This window comes from Copidosoma floridanum, unplaced genomic scaffold (genome assembly GCF_036245765.1).
Source record: "Copidosoma floridanum isolate Cflo_tuat_1 unplaced genomic scaffold, Cflo_Japanese_pri ptg000006l, whole genome shotgun sequence".
Taxonomy (NCBI): domain Eukaryota; kingdom Metazoa; phylum Arthropoda; class Insecta; order Hymenoptera; family Encyrtidae; genus Copidosoma; species Copidosoma floridanum.
This window is the reverse complement of record NW_028321883.1, coordinates 25,106,471-25,124,422: the sequence shown is the minus strand read 5'-3', so window position 1 is coordinate 25,124,422 and position 17,952 is coordinate 25,106,471. Positions and strand designations below refer to the sequence as shown.

Here is a 17,952-nt window from a genome sequence, read left to right as displayed (position 1 = left end):
AAGCCGGGGTTTGATTCGTTGTTGGGCCACACCGCGCGATGCTAATTAATAAATTCCGATCGCCGCTTGCGCGCGAGAGCGAGGCCGGTTTTTTCGATCGGTTATTTTTGTGACGCGGATGTGAAAGTTTCTTTCCAGCCATGCACACCTCGACGGTGGGTGCTCCTACATCATATATTGTATATATACATACATCACCGCGGGAATTAATTGACATACGTGTACAAATGTCATATAAATTAATGACTCCAAGATCCCCGTGCGCGTCTATTACATTAAATTGTATTTATGTAAATTGATAAATATGTTTGTTTTTTTTTTGCCGTTGGTACTTTGACGCAAGGGAACTGCCGACCCGATCTCCAAACGTGTCGCAATACACGATTTTTACAGTTTCGATGCGTCAGTCGTGTTGAAATCAGTCACCGCTCAACTAATTTTGTAAAATTGCAACAAATCATGAGTTTTAACAAAATTTTCATCGTTAACTAATTATCGTACTCTTGACGTACGTCGACCAACGAGTATTGTAAGTACATGTAATGTTATGGGGACAGGTGGTAAAAAAAAAAATGGTCATCCAAAAATATTTTCCGTTCGTACACAAGTATTATACATTCAGTCCGACTTGGAAGAAAGAAAAAAACCGCGACTTTTTTTCCCCTTGTCATGCATTCTACTTTCCTATGTCCACCCACACCGTCCTTGTCTCGTCGAAAAAAGTACACGATTTTATGGCGCCCCGCTGACTCTCTTGAGATGATTAATCGTGAATAATTGCTCCTCCTCTAACGCTTGCTAACCGGCACGCACACTCGGTTTTTTTTTCCATAGTAATGACAGCGCGGGTCTCTTGCGTGAATTTTTTTTTTTTTTCTTATATTTTGATGATGCGAATACCGTAATTTGTGTATGGAGGGAAAAAAAAAACATATTTCCGTAATACAGACAGTGGACGTGCGTGAGAATGTAAGACACGCGAACCTCGAATAAACGGCTCAGTTACGCTGATGGTGCGATGAGTAAGCGCGTGTAGATGAAACGCTAATTTCAATTGGATAAATCCGACATGTACATTGACAATTTTTTATATTTTTAATTTAAAAAAAAAAAAAAAAAACGAAACCATAATTAATATTACCCAATGTTTGTAATGTTTTTCGCAGATAGAGTGTATGGGTACTTTGTCTTGATGAGTTTGCTCGTCGCTAAGTATTTGCTCTCGACGCAAAGCTGCATTTAAGCCAAGCCAAACGCACGCCCTTACAGGGTGGCCCTTCAAAAGACATCATTACCGTAATGGTTGAGTAGAGGCACGAGTACCTATGTCGCGTGTGTGCATATATGTGTGCAAATTTTTTTTTTTTTTTTTCTTTTTAATTACGGTTCCCTTGAAAATAATAATGAATGAAATATTCATGTGAAAGCTGCTTCCGACGCGCTGTGTATAAAATAAAAAGCTTCATTCTTCACAAGAAATATATCGAGAATCGCCTAATTTACATGATAATGAAATCTGCGTGTTTTCGCGCGATTCGCAAAAAAGTCCCGAGATCGTATACCGCAAGATCCCTCGGATTTACCGCTACATACAAATTTAACGTGATGTAGTAAAATGTTGTAAAAAATAAAGATCGAGTCTCTGCGGGCACATTGGTGTAACTTATCCCTTGTGCTCTTACATACAAAAGAGACTCTCGATTGTTACACTCGTACGGTGACTCGCATTTGTACTATTGACAAAAGAAAAATTGCTCGTACATTACCTAATCGAGACCGTGACGAGGACGATGACGATGAAAAAAAAAAAAAATAAAAAAATAATAGAACATACCAACCACAAATCGTGTCATCAAATTTACCTTGAGCGTTGTTTTTTTTCCTTCCAATGTATGGCACGCATTCAGTGGCGGCGAGAAGAAAGTGAACAATGAACCCGCACAGTAGCCTCTTCTCGCAACGTATATACTTATACACATACCTATACGTCCAAGAAACAACGCACTCAGGTTTTGCATTTTTCTTCCTTCTTTGATATATATACACCATATACCTGCGTTCTCGGTCTTTTCTTTTGTTTTTTCACGCAAGTACAAGCTCGATATATAAATCTGGTCGATTCCCTACTCATAAATTATCACGTATACCTTCTCTACAATCGAAGCGCAAATAAAGTACAATCGATCGCCATACGTATATTATACATACATGTAAGGTACCTAGAGTATATAAGGTAATTGTTTCTTATACTGTACATTGGTGATACGGTTGAGCGAGACGCACGCTATTGTCCCTATATATACGCGTGTAATGTATACTAGACCAGGAATGGTAACGTATATACAGGACACGCGCAAGCGAATGAATGGGTCGTTGTGCATATGAAACACGCCGACTCCTGGAATCGATGAATTAAACAGTGTAATCGATAACTCGTTTTTGCATCATCCCCGCGCGCGGAGCAAACGCACGCGTAACTTACATAACGAGCGCGTTAAAAGAGGGAAATACCTACCTGCCTATACCCGCGGCGGTCGGCCGAGCGAAAAACAAGTTAAATCGTTCGTCTGGCCTATTTTCGTGCTTCTCTCGACGTCGAGGGAGTGGAGAGAAAAAACATTTTTTTATTTTTTCACACGCGTTACATCATACGGTCCAGACACGCGAACCAGACGCACATATGTATGTTTTAGTGTGTGAGCAAGAAAAAAATAAAAAAAAAAAAGCTATCATCACTGGTAAACGTTTAATTTTCACTGACCCAATAAATATATATACGTGCGAGAGCGTGTATCGACCCATATAGTTACAGGCCCGTACGCGGACAGCTGGTATTTAGCGGAATGCCGACGCGCATTCGGTGCACGATTAGTATTTCGGTGGCGTACATAGGTACCTACATACGGTTAATTATATTCCAGACCGTCGGCTCTCTTTCTTACTTATATACGTTACCAGCAGTTTGTAGTACATCGCGATCCATACATTTAGTTTCGAGGGCAACTTTGACAGACCCTTTTTTCGTGGCTCCTGTTTTTTTTAATCCCTTTAGGCGTCACAGCGTCGAAGGAAACTCGCCGAGGATTTGACGGTCAAGTAAACAGGAATGGACCCACTTTCATCGATCGTGGGCTCTTTCTTTTTGCCGGACGAGCTTTCCCACCCGACGATCTGACTCTTTTTTTCAATGAAGATTTTGTACTCTCGTTTCGTATACGATGCAAATGGACTTGAGTAAATGAGCTGCTGGACGTTTCATTCAGGTTTTTTGCTTTTTTTTTTTCTCTTATAAAATGTCGCTAAATTTTGACGATGACAATGATTCGTAGTTTGTTCATATACGTGTATATAGGAAAAAGGAAACGTGGTGCATTTGTATTATGTTTTTAGGTTTGCGGGATTTCTTCATTTCATTCAATTCCCGTAAACTAATCAAAAGTGTGAGATAAATGAACATTTTTTAACAAGACACAATATTAAAGTACCTTCTAGTATTTTTTTTTTTTTTTTTTGATGGCGGAGCGCCTTTCGCACCATTAATTTTAAAGCGCGAAGAAACCTTGCACTTCTTGGCGAGAATAAGGTGTAAATTTGTATAAACACCACGAGTGAAAGTATAAAGAGCTCGAAGACCCAACCCTTTCTTCACCACCCGAGGTGTGTTAAACGTTAAGGGGAAGAAAAAAAATTCATATAAGTACACCAACCAGCTTCGAGACGTATCGTTCATGTATCTGCACCAAAGACAACACACAAGGCCACGTCGCTTCGGCTAATTGTCGTGGGGTGTAATTGTTTCTTACTTATGTCGTTAACGTACACATGGAATGCGCTTCAAACGCCAATTAGTCCTAGCTATGCAAAAATGTTTCATTTCAACAGCCATAGTGCAGTTGAAATTTTACCAAAGTTCATAAACGAAAAAAATTTCGCCAAGGGTCAAACCGATCCCGGTATCCTTACACGTATAGAGCTCGTATCGACACCGGCTTTACAGTATAGGTGTACGATCGATTGCGCGTTAGTCGGCAAAACACAAAAGCTTGGATAAACAGAATCGATCTGGATCTCTCGGGAACCAAGTTCTATATAGGCTCCACGACACGATTAAAAAAACAAAAAAGAGCCGGCGCGACGATGATGTAGTAACGATAACAACCATTATTATTATCACAGATTCCGCGCACCGATAAGTCAACCGAGTGGTGCACGAGAAAACAGCCAGTCGGGTCGCAAAAGTTTCGGAAACTCAATCAATGTACTTATCGAACCTATACGTGACGAGGTGTCGAGCCTTGGGTATCAGCCGGAGGCAGCGTGGCATCGTTACGTTCAGCTAAAGCTACAGTGTATATCCACGTCGGAGGAAGACGTCATCCACGCGACACCCACCATCGACTCCCTATACGTGTACATCCCTTATCCATCTCGTTTCATTTAATTTAAATTAAATTCGTATATATATGGGACACGATCGATTCGGAAGCGAGTGCTAAACGAGAATAGGAGAGGTTCAAATGTTTGCCGTTGCACAGAGTTGCGGTATAGTGTGTAGTTTGTATACGTGCAGGCATATATAGGTGAAAATGTTAATTTTACATTTGCGGTTTGCCGACTCGGGGTGCGTTATTGTTCAACGTTTTGTACCCGCACAGTGTGTCTACGCTGAGAACTATAACGCCTTGCCGGAATACCATTAACGATATATAATATTATCTCTTTGTGCAGTACCTCCGATATCCTTTTTGTGGTTGTAATACACCCGAATGAAGTTGGGAGTGGAAAACCAGTAATAATAAAATGACGTTAATTATTGCATTCTATACGTATACAAGTTATTATTTAACTGTAACAGTAAGAGAGAGATACGTATATTTTTTTTTCTTATATATACCTAATACATTTGTAAACTCGATCCGGCACAATATTATTAACTACTTTCTATTTCTGTTGGGACTTGATGTAGGTATATATAAAGCATTGATACTCCGTTATAGCCTAGCGGAAGGTCGTTTACTACAATTTTATGCGATGACTGTATAATGTATGATGTTCCCCGCGTATGGCGATTGAAACTTTTTTTTTTTTTTTTTTTTTTTTCTCATATAATACATAGGCACTTGTAAGTCATAAGAAAAAAATGTAAGCTCCTTGAATTTAGACAAAACAATTGTGTACACATACCCAGGTATTTCTCTCGCATGTTTTTCTCCCTTTACTCGGTTATCAATCGAAACATCATTTGCTCACTCGTGTTTTGAACGGTAAAATCCTCTTTCATAATTATAAGAACATAACAATAATAATGAACAAAAAAAAAATATTCGCATTGCGTGCAAGGTTGCACAAGTTCAACCAACAAATATGTGTGTAAGCGCGCGTGGAGAAATTTTTGTCTCGCTTGTGTATACACGTATACATTTACCATACGTTGCAGCGGACTCGCACACACACGCGCAACTATTATTCAGCCTACCTGCCAGCTTGCGTATGTACACACACACACACAAATACACACACACACGTGCCACGTGCCGGTGATATTGAAATCGTATTGCAATAAATGCAAATTTTACAATATACGTAGCAAAGCGCGGCTGGCAAATCATAACAGAAGGCACCCCTGACCCAAACCCAACACGACGGCTTCCTTTTTGCTTGCAAAATACTTTATGTAACGTAATAAAAGAAAACACCACCGGCGGTTGGTTCATAACAATCATTAATATGATAATGAAAACAAAAGGTTACTAAACGAGCTCTGATTTCTCGACAGGAGAAAACACTTGATACTCCTATGGGTGCACGTTACAAGCGTCTACCACTCGCGAGTATATACGGGAAAAATTAAATAAATATCGCGCGAGCCTACCATCGAATGATAAATCGATCTCTCTCTGGTCAAAATTGGCGATGAGTTGATGGGTGGGATAATTATACCTCGTTTTTTTTTGCCATATTCGTAAAACATGCGGTAGCTAAACGCTTGTCGTCGACTGGAGAAAAAAAAAAAAGAGTAGGCGAACAAGAGCGCGTAAGCGCGGTAAAGCATTCATATACTTACTACGCGAGAACACAAGCCCGAGCTTATCGAGAAAATGAAGCAACGGTTATTTTTAAACGTGTGCATGTTTTTTTTTTTTCTTTTTCTTTCTTTTTTTTTTTTTTTTTGCAAAATGTCCGAGTGTGTGCATCAGGTGTTACAGGAATCGCGTATGATATAATATGTGCGCGCGAGTCGAGTGTACATACTACTCCGCGAGCAGCGCATCGTCGTCGTCATTGTTATTTGCAAAACACACCTCTGCGAGAGAGCAAACACTCACTGGACTGACGCATCGGCGGTGTATTGGCGTTACTTGCAGCTCATCAGCGCGATAAGTAATCCGAGTTCGGATGACGTCGAGCTCTGCCAATGCACGTGTATATGTACTTGGGAGTAAGCCAATTGTTGAATAATTTTGTATGGGAGGGTATAAGGGTGTAGCTCGTCGCGAAGGGATAATGATCCTTTGTCGAAGCTCGCGTGCCACACGACACGTACTTGTTTTGTACCTGTACGTATGTTGTGTACAGAGAAAAAGGCCATTTTGCGGGGGTGGGTGAAGACGACGCGTGTGTGGCTACTGTATAGTGTACCTCCGTGTATATATTATGTAGTTGTAGGTGTATCGACGTAAGTATAAGCCCTTCGGCAAATTACACCTTTCGGTCGATTTTACCCTCGCAGGTATACCTACGGGGGGAGGAAAGGGATCGTATATATATGAGTCATTACATGAAAAATATATATATATATATATATATATATATATATATATATATATATATATATATATATATATATCGTTAAGTTGTAGTTGATTGACACACGCGTTACTTGGGCCGTTTTTCAATTGTGACTCATTGAATAAATATTTGTATGGAAAAACTATATAAAACTCAGGCTTATGCCATAAATGGATGTTCGAATGGAACAACGTTGGAAGAAACGTAAAGAGCGTAAGCTCGAATTGCACGTAAAAATGTTCAAACTGGTAATTACTTTTAATTTTCAACCAGTATCCAGCACTCGATTTGTACAACAAGCACGGAACGACACATTTTTAGTGGAATTACTCGTGTAACCATACATATACATCAGGAAGTTGGGCTGGCTATATACCGTTGTCCCTTCCACCCCCCCCCTTGCATGTGCATTATCCGTGTACAACATCAAATCGTTAATTAGGTGGATGCATGTATACATGTGGGGGGCGCAGGGGCTGCTTTTACTGGCACTGTTTCTCGTTTTATACGGCCCAGCAGCGCATCGGTGTAAAAAAAAAAAACAAAACAAAACGTTCCTCCGACTGCCTAGTGGCGTAAGTGTACGCGTAGGTGTACTGTATAGACAAAGGAGGTTTATTTGTAATCAATAAAACTGAAGCGATGCTCGTGACTAGTTGTGTTTTTTTTTTTTTTTTTCTCTCAAACTATGACACGTTCATTACGACTGTAAAATTTGTGAATCACGTACTTGGTATTGCGTAAAAAAACGAGCAATTGTCAAAGTGACGATCGGTCGATGGTTTCCTCATGTGCATAATAGTATACTTTAGTTCCAACGATAGACATTCATCACCAGATGTACAAGCCTGTATATGTGTATGTATATACACGCGCTACGAGTCTATATATACGTACGGAAAGGTAATAATCTAATCGCAGAGTTCAATCATCGCCAGCTGGATTAAACTCCCTTTAAACTCGTTTCTCCACGCGAAGCCTTCGATCCACCCGCACTCTCTCCGTATACCGATCTATAGGTACGTTTGATGTGTCTCTCTTTTCCAATTCACAGAGTATCGCACAAGGGCTCGAGTATCAATGATAAATAGTTAGATTGCTATTTTTTTTCCTTACTTATGTGGTGTCGGGACTGTTATTTTATTTATTCACACGATGAGTAAATTTACGGGTAACAAATTATATTTTTACATACATCAGGATTGCTGGGAGGATTATCTATTTGTCAACGATTCGTTAATCGTTTCGCAATATCCTCATAAATCAGCTGTAACGTGTTTATGTTGCGTATAAAATGAAAGGATTGCCAATACAATGCCGAAGAAGAAAACAAATTTTCAGCTCTTTCTTCGACTCAAATCTCAATTACCTTTTTCTTTTCTTTTCTTTTTTTTTGTTTTCATCCAACCATCGACGCGTTGCAGCTAACACGCGTCGCTCTCAGAGTATATATAATGCAAGTGGTGTAAAAATATATCGATTCTCGATAAGAGCGCAGTCGCTCGGATAAGACTGGCCAGAAAAGGATAACGCCTGGTATGTGCCCCAGAGAGTATATATAAGTCGCGCCTTTCCAACGACAGGTTCAGGGAGAGTACACCAGGTTTTCCAGCACCGAGAGAGCTAGGAGTATATTTTGTATAGATATCCTCTCCATTGCCAACACCTTGGAGCTTCATACTTAACCGCGCGGTGTAGTTATCCTGGAGCATTTCCAGAACAGCCCTTGGTGGGGACGCTGCTGAACCGGAGGTGTCCTTGCAGCTTCCTCTTTGTCCTTTGTTGGATTGTATACGTGCGCGTTATACCCTATGTGTAAATATATATATGTGCAAAGGTGCAGCCGCGGAAATGTTTTTTAGGCTGAGCGAGGCCTCGAGAGGTTTTTGTCGTCGGGCCAGCGGTGGCGCCGATCGACGCGAGTGCCCGTGGGAAGTGTGCTTTTTACACGCAACTTACGAGGAAAATGCGGGCTCGCGACAAAGCCGGCATTCAGGAAAGGCGCGTATAATATATATATATATACTTGGATGAAATTAGCGAATCGTATTGAATTGAACGAGGGACGGGTGTTTGTACTCGTTACTTTGCACCTCGAGCGCGACAATTTCAAATTCAAATTTGCCGACTCGCCGGAGGATGTGTGCGAAGGATCAAGTGTCGCGAAGCTAATTGCGCGTGTTTCTAGAAAAATGCCACTCGCTCAAAGATCCGATTGTATCTGTACTTGAGCGCGCGGGTGCTGTGTCCACTGTGTTTATTGAGAGCTTGACGGCCACGGGGATTTGCATTTCAATGTCTCGCAACTTTGCGCGTTGCGATTTTGCGCTACCGAATGGCGCGAACGGGGTGTTTTTTTTTCTTCATATAAAGATATCTCACGGATGACTCGTGCGTAGACTTTGTTGATTCTTCGAGAGTAATTTTTTTTTTTTTTCATGCTTTTCGAAAGGAGAAAAAGAAGTACAGAGTTATGCGCGTGCATATGTATGTATGTGTACTTTTGCATACATGACGGAGCGAATGATCGAGAAAACCTGATATTTCCAGATCTGCTCGCTTGGAAGTGGATCCGGTCCTTTTCAATCTTAAGTAGTTGGGTCATTAAAGCCAATTGGCCAATGGGTACGAAATTTAACTCGCTCATTATATACATCACTAGGGCATTTCTCCTCGGGCTCTGCCACTATGTACTCGTGTATTTTACGAGATTCTCTTTCGAAGTACATGTAATAAATTAAATTAAATTATCGTGTGTCCATACAAGTTTATTTAAGTATATGAAGTATAGGAAAAAACTATATAGGGGTAAATATATATATATTTTTTTTTCCAATTTGTCTATATCAACGCATTGATTTTCACTAGTTTGAACTATGGAAGGTAGATCATGAATTTTTTTTGGTTACTTCAAAAGAGTTTTTTTTTTTTTTATGAAACGTCAATCAGATCATACAGTCTTGTACACAAAGTACCTTACAGTCCAAAGCAGGCCGATTAATTGCAAATTTTTTATAATCTTCAAAACTTTCGTCATTGTATTTTTTATTTATACACAAAAGACAAAGAGTAAAAGCGAAATCTAGAATTAAAAGTCTTGAAATATTCACAACAGCTTATTATACTTTTTCCATTAAAAAGCGACTATCGGAAATATTAATCACGTTTCTACCTAATTCTTAATTTCACGTAAAGAATTTCAAAGCCGCACGCGTACGGATCTCGAACAGTACAATCTTCCGTTCCAATCCACTTTGATAAACGTTAACTGTTGTTGTGAATTTTTGCGGAGACCAGCAAAATTAAAATCAGGGAAAAGAGAGCGGGAAAAACACCCAATTTATATCTCAACGATGCACATACTTTTACATTAGTTTACATGTTTATATGATACATCAATTTTTTTTTTTTTTTTTTTTTCACTCACAACTAAAAAGATTTTTAACAATTAAGCCAACCACATAGCAATAAATTAACACGCAACCAAATGCTCTTGTAATGTTTTCAGTACTTGATGAGCGGCTGGGCGAGAGGCTACAGCTTCCGATGTCAGCCGGTCGACTACTCGAACAACTCCCAGGCCATCCGCATGGCCGCGACCTGTTGGTGGTACTACTTCAGCAAGTTCACCGAGTTCTTTGACACCGTAAGTCAAGTTGCACCATTGTTGTGCGAAAAGAAAAAAAAAAAAAAAAAAAAAAAAAATTTCAATCGTCAAGGGTTCCGATGACTCGGCGAAACAGCATCATTTTTCTTCCTCTCTCAATTATTTCCCTCCACCCTCGCCTGCCTGTAGCATCCCTTGCGATCATTGATCAAAGTCTCAAAGTTAATAATATACCTACAGCGAGTAGTCACGCCTTTACAAATTTAATGAAAAAAAAAAAAAAAAAGTAAAAAAATATGTCTCTGTTTCCCGTAGCTGTTCTTCATCCTGCGCAAGAAGAACCAGCACGTCTCGACGCTCCACGTGATCCATCACGGTATAATGCCCTTCTCGGTCTGGATGGGCCTAAAGTTCGCCCCGGGCGGCCACTCGACCTTCTTCGCTCTGCTCAACACCTTCGTCCACATAATCATGTACTTTTACTACATGATCGCAGCCATGGGCCCCGAGTACCAAAAGTACATATGGTGGAAAAAGTACCTCACCACCTTCCAAATGGTTTGTCACTGTTTCCCTATACAAGCATCTCAAGTGTGATGAAATAAAAAAATTTAAAAAAAAACGTCTCTCCGTCTCGCAGGTTCAGTTCGTGATGATAATGAGCCACCAGTTCCAGCTGCTGTTCACCGAGTGCGACTACCCGCGGAGCTTCATGATATGGATCGGCTTGCACGGTCTGCTGTTCCTCGGGCTCTTCTCCGACTTCTACAAAGCCAAGTACACGGGCGACGGCGGGGAGAAGCGCCACGCGCGCACCAACAGTAGTAAAAACAACACAAACAACAACAACAACAACGGCGCGTGCATGCCCGTCTTGGAGGACGAGTGCGCGACGACGACGACGATGGTCGGCAACAACGGGACGGTGAAACAGCTCAGGCAGAACGGCGTCTCGTCGTACGCGACGATCTACACCAAGGAGTACAACAGTTGCTACAGCAGCGGCACGAACAATGGTTACGTGGCGAACAACAACGCGAGCGAGAAGAAGCTCGCCTAATCCACGGGGTCGGCGGCGCTCGCTACGACGAGGCGACGCGGCAACAACAGGCGACGGAGGGCCTCTAACGTCGCGGGTGCTCGGCCTCAGCAGCAGCATCGAGACACTGTCGACGACAGGGGTAGTGCCCATAGGCATTAAGTGCACCAGGACTCGTTTGGGGCTTGTTTATCCTTTTTGCATCACTCCTTCTTGCGTCGTTGTACCGTATGATGTATCGTTGTTACCGTCGTGAGTTTTTTTTTTTTTTTTTTTTTTCTCTTTTGTGATTCCAACGCGTTGGAGTGCTGTGTCAAGAGACGCCTGTGCGCGAAGAGAATCGTCTTGTTTATTTATTGGTGTTGTTACTTCGCCGAATGCATTTTCACGTCGTCATCGTCGTCGTCGTCGTCGTCGTTTTCGAGTACGCATATGTATAGGACAAATTGGTTCGTGCGTTTCCTCGTTGTGCCGGACAATTTCTGGCAACTAGAAGTAATCAAGCATAGTTTGTACTGCGAAATATTTATCTATCGACAATGAATGATTGTTTTGGGGATAACATAGCGAGGGACATTTTAACTATATGCGGGAGACATCAGCGAGTATTTGGTGATGATCGTTGATCGAAGCTATGGTGTCGAGAGTGCGGCTGGTTAGCTTACTGGATTCGTGGAGATGCGTCCGCAGAATATATATATTTTTTTCTTTTATTTATTTCATTGCGTGCTTTTGCCCATAACTTGAGATGTATATATTGATAAAATGATACATTTGTTGGGCAAACTATAGAGATATCAACGTTATTTTAACTAAAATAGAAGTGACGTTGAGATGGAAAACAAATTTTTAAATTAACATAAGGGTGGTTAAAACTTTTTATAAACTGAACGAGGTCATTCTGATAATACTTACAAGTTGACATGTAAATTATAAAACGTTGTATTTGTACAGTTTTTAAGTACTGCGTGTTAAACGAAAAAAAAAAAAAAAAAAAAAAAAAAAAAAAAAGTATTTGTGTTTTAAGAAATTTCGTTAATCTTTAGATTAAGATGCAATTTCTTTTCTATACTTATAAGTTGTAAGTTAATGATACGTGGTTGATTATTAATCGACAAGTCTTTTAAAAAGCACAAAATTATTGGTACTACTTTTCAAAAGTACGATTTTATATTTTTTTGTGATTGTTACTAGACGAAAAAAAAACTAAACTTCTAATCATAATATAAATTTATAGGTTTTAAATGAAAAGAGTTGGTTACACCTTTCAAAGTTTAGTACGTTATGTAAGGATTGTTATCAGCTGTTGAGACAACAAATTAAACTTTGAATAAGTGTGCAATATCAGCCGCACCTTGACATCTCAAGTGCTGTACATTATTTAACAATAGGAAAGTGATTAATCGTTATTTGTTTCATCGAGTAAGTTTTTGTAACAGCGAGTGCCTGTCCGAGTGCGCATCCAGTTTCGTGAGCTAGCTATGATAAATATTACGTGTGCGTAAATACAAAGAAAATATTCTCGTCGTAAGTACGTGTGTTCATTAATCCTCTGCTTGTTGAGCGAAAATAGAACAAATTGAACAAAAAAAAAAAAAAAAATGCTTGAGGGAACGCGAATGCCTCATTGTGCATGTGCGTTGGTTCAAGCAAGAAAGATTGATCTACTGCTTGGTCTGGATGTGTTCATCGATAAACATAAAGATACAGATGGTACATGATAAGGTAAATTTAATGATAATTGAAGAAGTAAAGAAAATCTGTAAGCTTTGGTGTCGTCCTAGAAAATAGAATTTATAAAAAAAAAAAAAACGTGAGTGCTCTCTCATTATTTTAATTCTTTTATTTTTCGAACTGTTTTTTTTTCCACGTAAGTAATATCGGGTCGACTACGTAGCTTTTTGCTTGGATTTGTGTGACTTTTGAAAATTTGTCTGTATTATGCAAAGTGAACAAAAAATGAAAAAAGTGATTTTTAAGCTACTTTTCTTTTTATTATTATTTTTTAAACGGTGCGCTTGTAGTGAAGTGCAACTTTTTACAATTTTGTACAATAATTAGTGTTTAAAAAAAACGCTGCTTGCAAAAGTAGCTGTTTTTATTGGTGGCTAATGACATATTTATCTGTTTAAAACAAAATGCATCGCGAAAGTTGTGACAAAAAAAACGAGTACGCGATAAATAATTGTTGAATACAATAGTGATGTTTTAAAGCAATCAAGACTAGCATTTATTGAACTATGTGTATAAATAACTAAAAGTCGATTGTTTTAAAAAATGTTTCATTGCAATTTTATTTGTTTTAAACTTCCTCGTGCTAAAGAAAAAAAAACTTTATACTGAGAGTCATTGTATATGAAATTTTATTTCCTAAACGAAAATCATCGTCGATCAACGTCGTATAAATATATAAGCGTAAGAGTCGTGGTGGCAATTTTCATATTGTCACATTCCAATAAACTGTAAACACAACAAAGAGAAATGTGATGAGATGACAATTACCTTAACGACAAAGAATAAAGATTTTTTTCGTTTACGTCGTTGTGGACACTCATTATAAAATCTGTTACCGCTAGTTACATAAAGTAAAAAAAAAAAAAATTAATGCAAAACAAGATATCTATAAATATAAGAGTATGTGCAACTTGTGCATAAGATAACAAAGATACGAGAAAAAAAAACAAATATTAATAGTAGGTAAATACACTTTACGGTGATTTGTTGATAATATGTTCTTGGAAATGTTCATTGGAAGTCATTTTTCAAAAATCACCATGTATAGAAAGGCGTTTGTTGACAAATTAACGTCGACTCGAAATATGCGTTGAAGATTTTAAAATTTTACGGATAATTTGTATTAATTTTAAAATCTATGAAGTTTAATACATGATTATTGATGTTTTCACTAATTGTACACCGTTTAAACCACAAATACGATATGAAAGTACGCAGAAAATTGTTTTTGACGATACTTTGAGGCGTCGGGTTTCAATAAAATGTTTTGTCACACGATGTACAACATTGCAGCTGTCGACTGAAGCGTTCATTATTTTTTTGCAATCCCCATACTTCTATGACTGATTCCTCCTGAAAACTCTCACCGAACGCTCTTGAAAAAATAAAAAAAAAAAAAAAATAAAAAAAAAAAAAAAAACAACCCTAAACGTTGTAGTGACGAAAACTTTGATACACACATGGATTTACCCGCAATATTGTGACGAAATAACGCGAAATCTTCATTCTACGAGTCTCTCAGCCAGGCATCTGCTTCTTTCGCTAATCGTCAACCATGCCCTCTTTCTTTTTTCTGTTTAATTCTTATTTATTTATTGTTGAAAATAATACGTATGCTATGTAACAACCTTTTTTTACAAATTAATAAAAAAAAAAAATTCTAGCAGCCTTGTATTCATTTGACTCAAAGTGCACCCATCTATACACAAAATTTTGAATGATAGTAAAAAAAAAAAAAAAAAAAAAACACGAGCAGTCTCGATCTCGAAGAAGTGAGCTTTCATACGCATCATCCTGCGCCCAATTTCCATTTATTCGCCAAGAATCGAATAATTTTTTCTGAATTTTCACCCTACGGATTTTAGCGTTAAATTTTTCTCAATTCAAAAGCTACTTACACGCCATTCTCGGTAAAGTTTTTCAACTTGGGGGGGGGGGGGGGAAGCACTCGCGAAGCGTCAGTCACTCGCATGCAAAAAGCGTTGCGTTAAAAGACACACGCGGCCTAAAGTGCATGGCATGTAGCCATCGCGGAGGTTTTCCTGTAAAACTCTTGAAAAAAAAAGCAAAAACAGTGCGCGTGCATTTTTCCCCTTGTTTTCGGCTCGCAAAGTTCAGCGCATCTCTTTTTACATCTGGTCAAACGTCAAGAGCACGAAGTTTTTTTTTTTTTTTTGGAAACTTAAAGTGCACCTTGGACTAAGTGAACGTGAAACGCGTTAATCGTGAGCCGTACCAATTTTTATGCATTCGCTAGTTAATTAACGAAAAAAAAAAAAAAAAAAAAAAAAAAAAAACAGTTCGATCAAAAGAAATGGCCCTTTGAATGGCCCCGGCGGCATCGCAACTAAGTAGTTCATCGTTTTTTTTTTAAACGTACTTTAACGTACAGTACAACTGTGATGAGAACAAACTCTGTGGCCTCACAATACGCAGAGCTGGTATTACAATGTACCCATAAATGTACGGTACTTGCCATCTGTCCGCTACAAGAGATGGACCATTAGATATAAACTTTCTCTCTCGATCGCGTAGGTATATATACTTAGTACATTTGACGGACATTGGGTGAACAAATATACATAAAAGAAACAATGCGAGCTTATATACGGATAGGATAAGTACCTATATGATTCTTGCACGGCTTTCTTCGCCTGAAGGTTAGACTGGAGGTGTTGATTGTTATCCGTTGTCGAAAATTTTTATCATTCAAACATATCTCTCGGGAGTCGTGCACAAAGGAGCGCAGCGATTAGTTGCAGCGCGTCTACGGTTCGGTACCAGTCAAATTTTTTTTGTACATTTGTTTTAACGTGCACGTATATTATCGACTTACAAAATCCGAGTGTCGTCTGATCGCTTCTACGTGCATACAGGTATATGCATGGATTTATCTTTGAAAATTTGTTGTACATGGTACACGTGACGTGGGAATTGCTGGGCATTGTTGTGTGGATCACATGAGAGTTGGAAATAGTTTACGACTCGTATGTTTTTTTCAATCATAAGATATTAATAAAAGCAATAATAGCACTTGTTTTTGATCACGTTGCGAATTTATACAGCGATAATGTCGTAGTGTACACATTGATGTCACATTTTTTTTTTTATTTATTCGAAAATATTAGATTAGATTAGATTAATTCTTTATTCAAACCTTGTGGTATAACCACGTATGGTTCTCAAATAATTTACAGATAATTAATAGAATAATAGGATACATAACAATTAATCAACATAATTAATAACAATGGATTAAGAATACAGTGAATTTGACAAAAGTAATAGTTCGCAATATATATATAATTAGAATTGACAAAATAATTAATAAAATTGGTAATTGTAATAATCGTGTAATTTGACAATAAATAAATTTAACGTAATTAATTAGACTTATTTTAACAGTATTGTAAGATTGTATAAATTTGTTTTTATTAAAAATAATTTTAAAATGTTTTTAGAGTCGTGGGATAATGCCTTGTTCACGGTTCCAATCTTGGGAATCAGAATCAAACAATTTATTAAAAAGAAATGTTTGAAATATATTTTTTAACCTCATGTCGAAAACTGTAATGCCCAGCGAATTTAGAAGGAGAGTGGATTGGATGAGAAATGAGTGCCTGCAAGTTTCAGTGTGGAATCTTGGACATACCAGGGCTTCTTGAGGCTGCCGAGCAGATCGACGAAGATGATTAAGGTCGGCTGTATGAATGTATTGAGATGATAAGTAATATGTATAAGAATTCAATAAGATATTGAAACTGATATATATTGTAGATAATTGATTTACTTTTTAAGTCAATGAAAACGTTATTCGATGATACGCGATTAAATTGCCTCGAGTGAATTCATCCGAAATTCATCCGGATAATTTATTTAATCAATGATCGATTTCACTCAATCATTTCGACGCATCGTATATTAGTACACGTTGAGTTTTTTTTCTGCATGTATAGAATACATTTACTTTTTTAAGTTATTTTATTCTTACCTCGAACTACAATTCTGCATGAGACATCATCATTTAGTTTAACTAAACATTGACGGTATTGGTATTCCTGAGCGGAAATTCTTGAAAAATTAAGTAATAAATTATAGAAATGCTTTTAGTAAAAAATAATCAGACAAGTATAGATAAGAAATGGATCTTCCGGTTACGATGTGTAAACTTTCCAACATACGATTTTCTAAAAGTATAAGTACAATGATAATTATGTACCTATACTTACCTCGTAGCGTTTTTGGTGACTCGGTATAGGAAAAAATAGTGTTGCTCGGTACACACCCTTAGGCCGAAAAATGTTGAAATGAAATCTAATTTTCTTTGACTTTTAGAATTATAAAATTCAATTTTTTCAATATAATCGGTAAAAAGTTCAACAGTTGATAAATCAGGGAGTGGCAGTTTTTTAAAATGCGCGTATACCGGCAGATGTCGCGTTTATTGGTTAGTCCCGCCAAAACGGATCTTGTGACGCGTGTGCGTAGGTGGCATCTGCAGGCTTGTGCTTGACAGTACGATATTGTTATAATTGTATACAATCATTGTTAAGTATTGCAGAGCAAGACGTGACGTGGGTTTAACAAAAAAGTGAGTTTGTTTGTTTTTATTTACGTTTAAAACTATATAATTTACTCTTAGGATAGTGTTGTTGTTGGTTGCAAATCACCTGTTGAAAGAGGAGTAAGGTTTGAAGTATAGATAATAACTATATTGTAATATTGTTATTTTTCTTTTTGATAGTCACTTTTATCGCCAAGATATGCAATCTATATAAAAAAT

The 17,952-nt window shown here is 38.1% G+C and overlaps 1 protein-coding gene across 1 annotated transcript in view; it reads left to right on the top strand.

Moving 5' to 3' along the window:
• Window positions 1-14,832, top strand: part of LOC106640882 (very long chain fatty acid elongase 7) — a 35,446-nt gene extending 20,614 nt beyond the window's left edge. Inside the window, exons 4-6 of the mRNA XM_014355064.3 lie at window positions 10,298-10,435; window positions 10,712-10,954; window positions 11,037-14,832. Coding sequence (XP_014210550.2) covers window positions 10,298-10,435; window positions 10,712-10,954; window positions 11,037-11,456 — 801 coding nt within the window. The 3' untranslated portion in view covers window positions 11,457-14,832. The remainder of the gene's footprint in view (window positions 1-10,297; window positions 10,436-10,711; window positions 10,955-11,036) is intronic.
• Window positions 14,833-17,952: the final 3,120 nt, after the last annotated feature.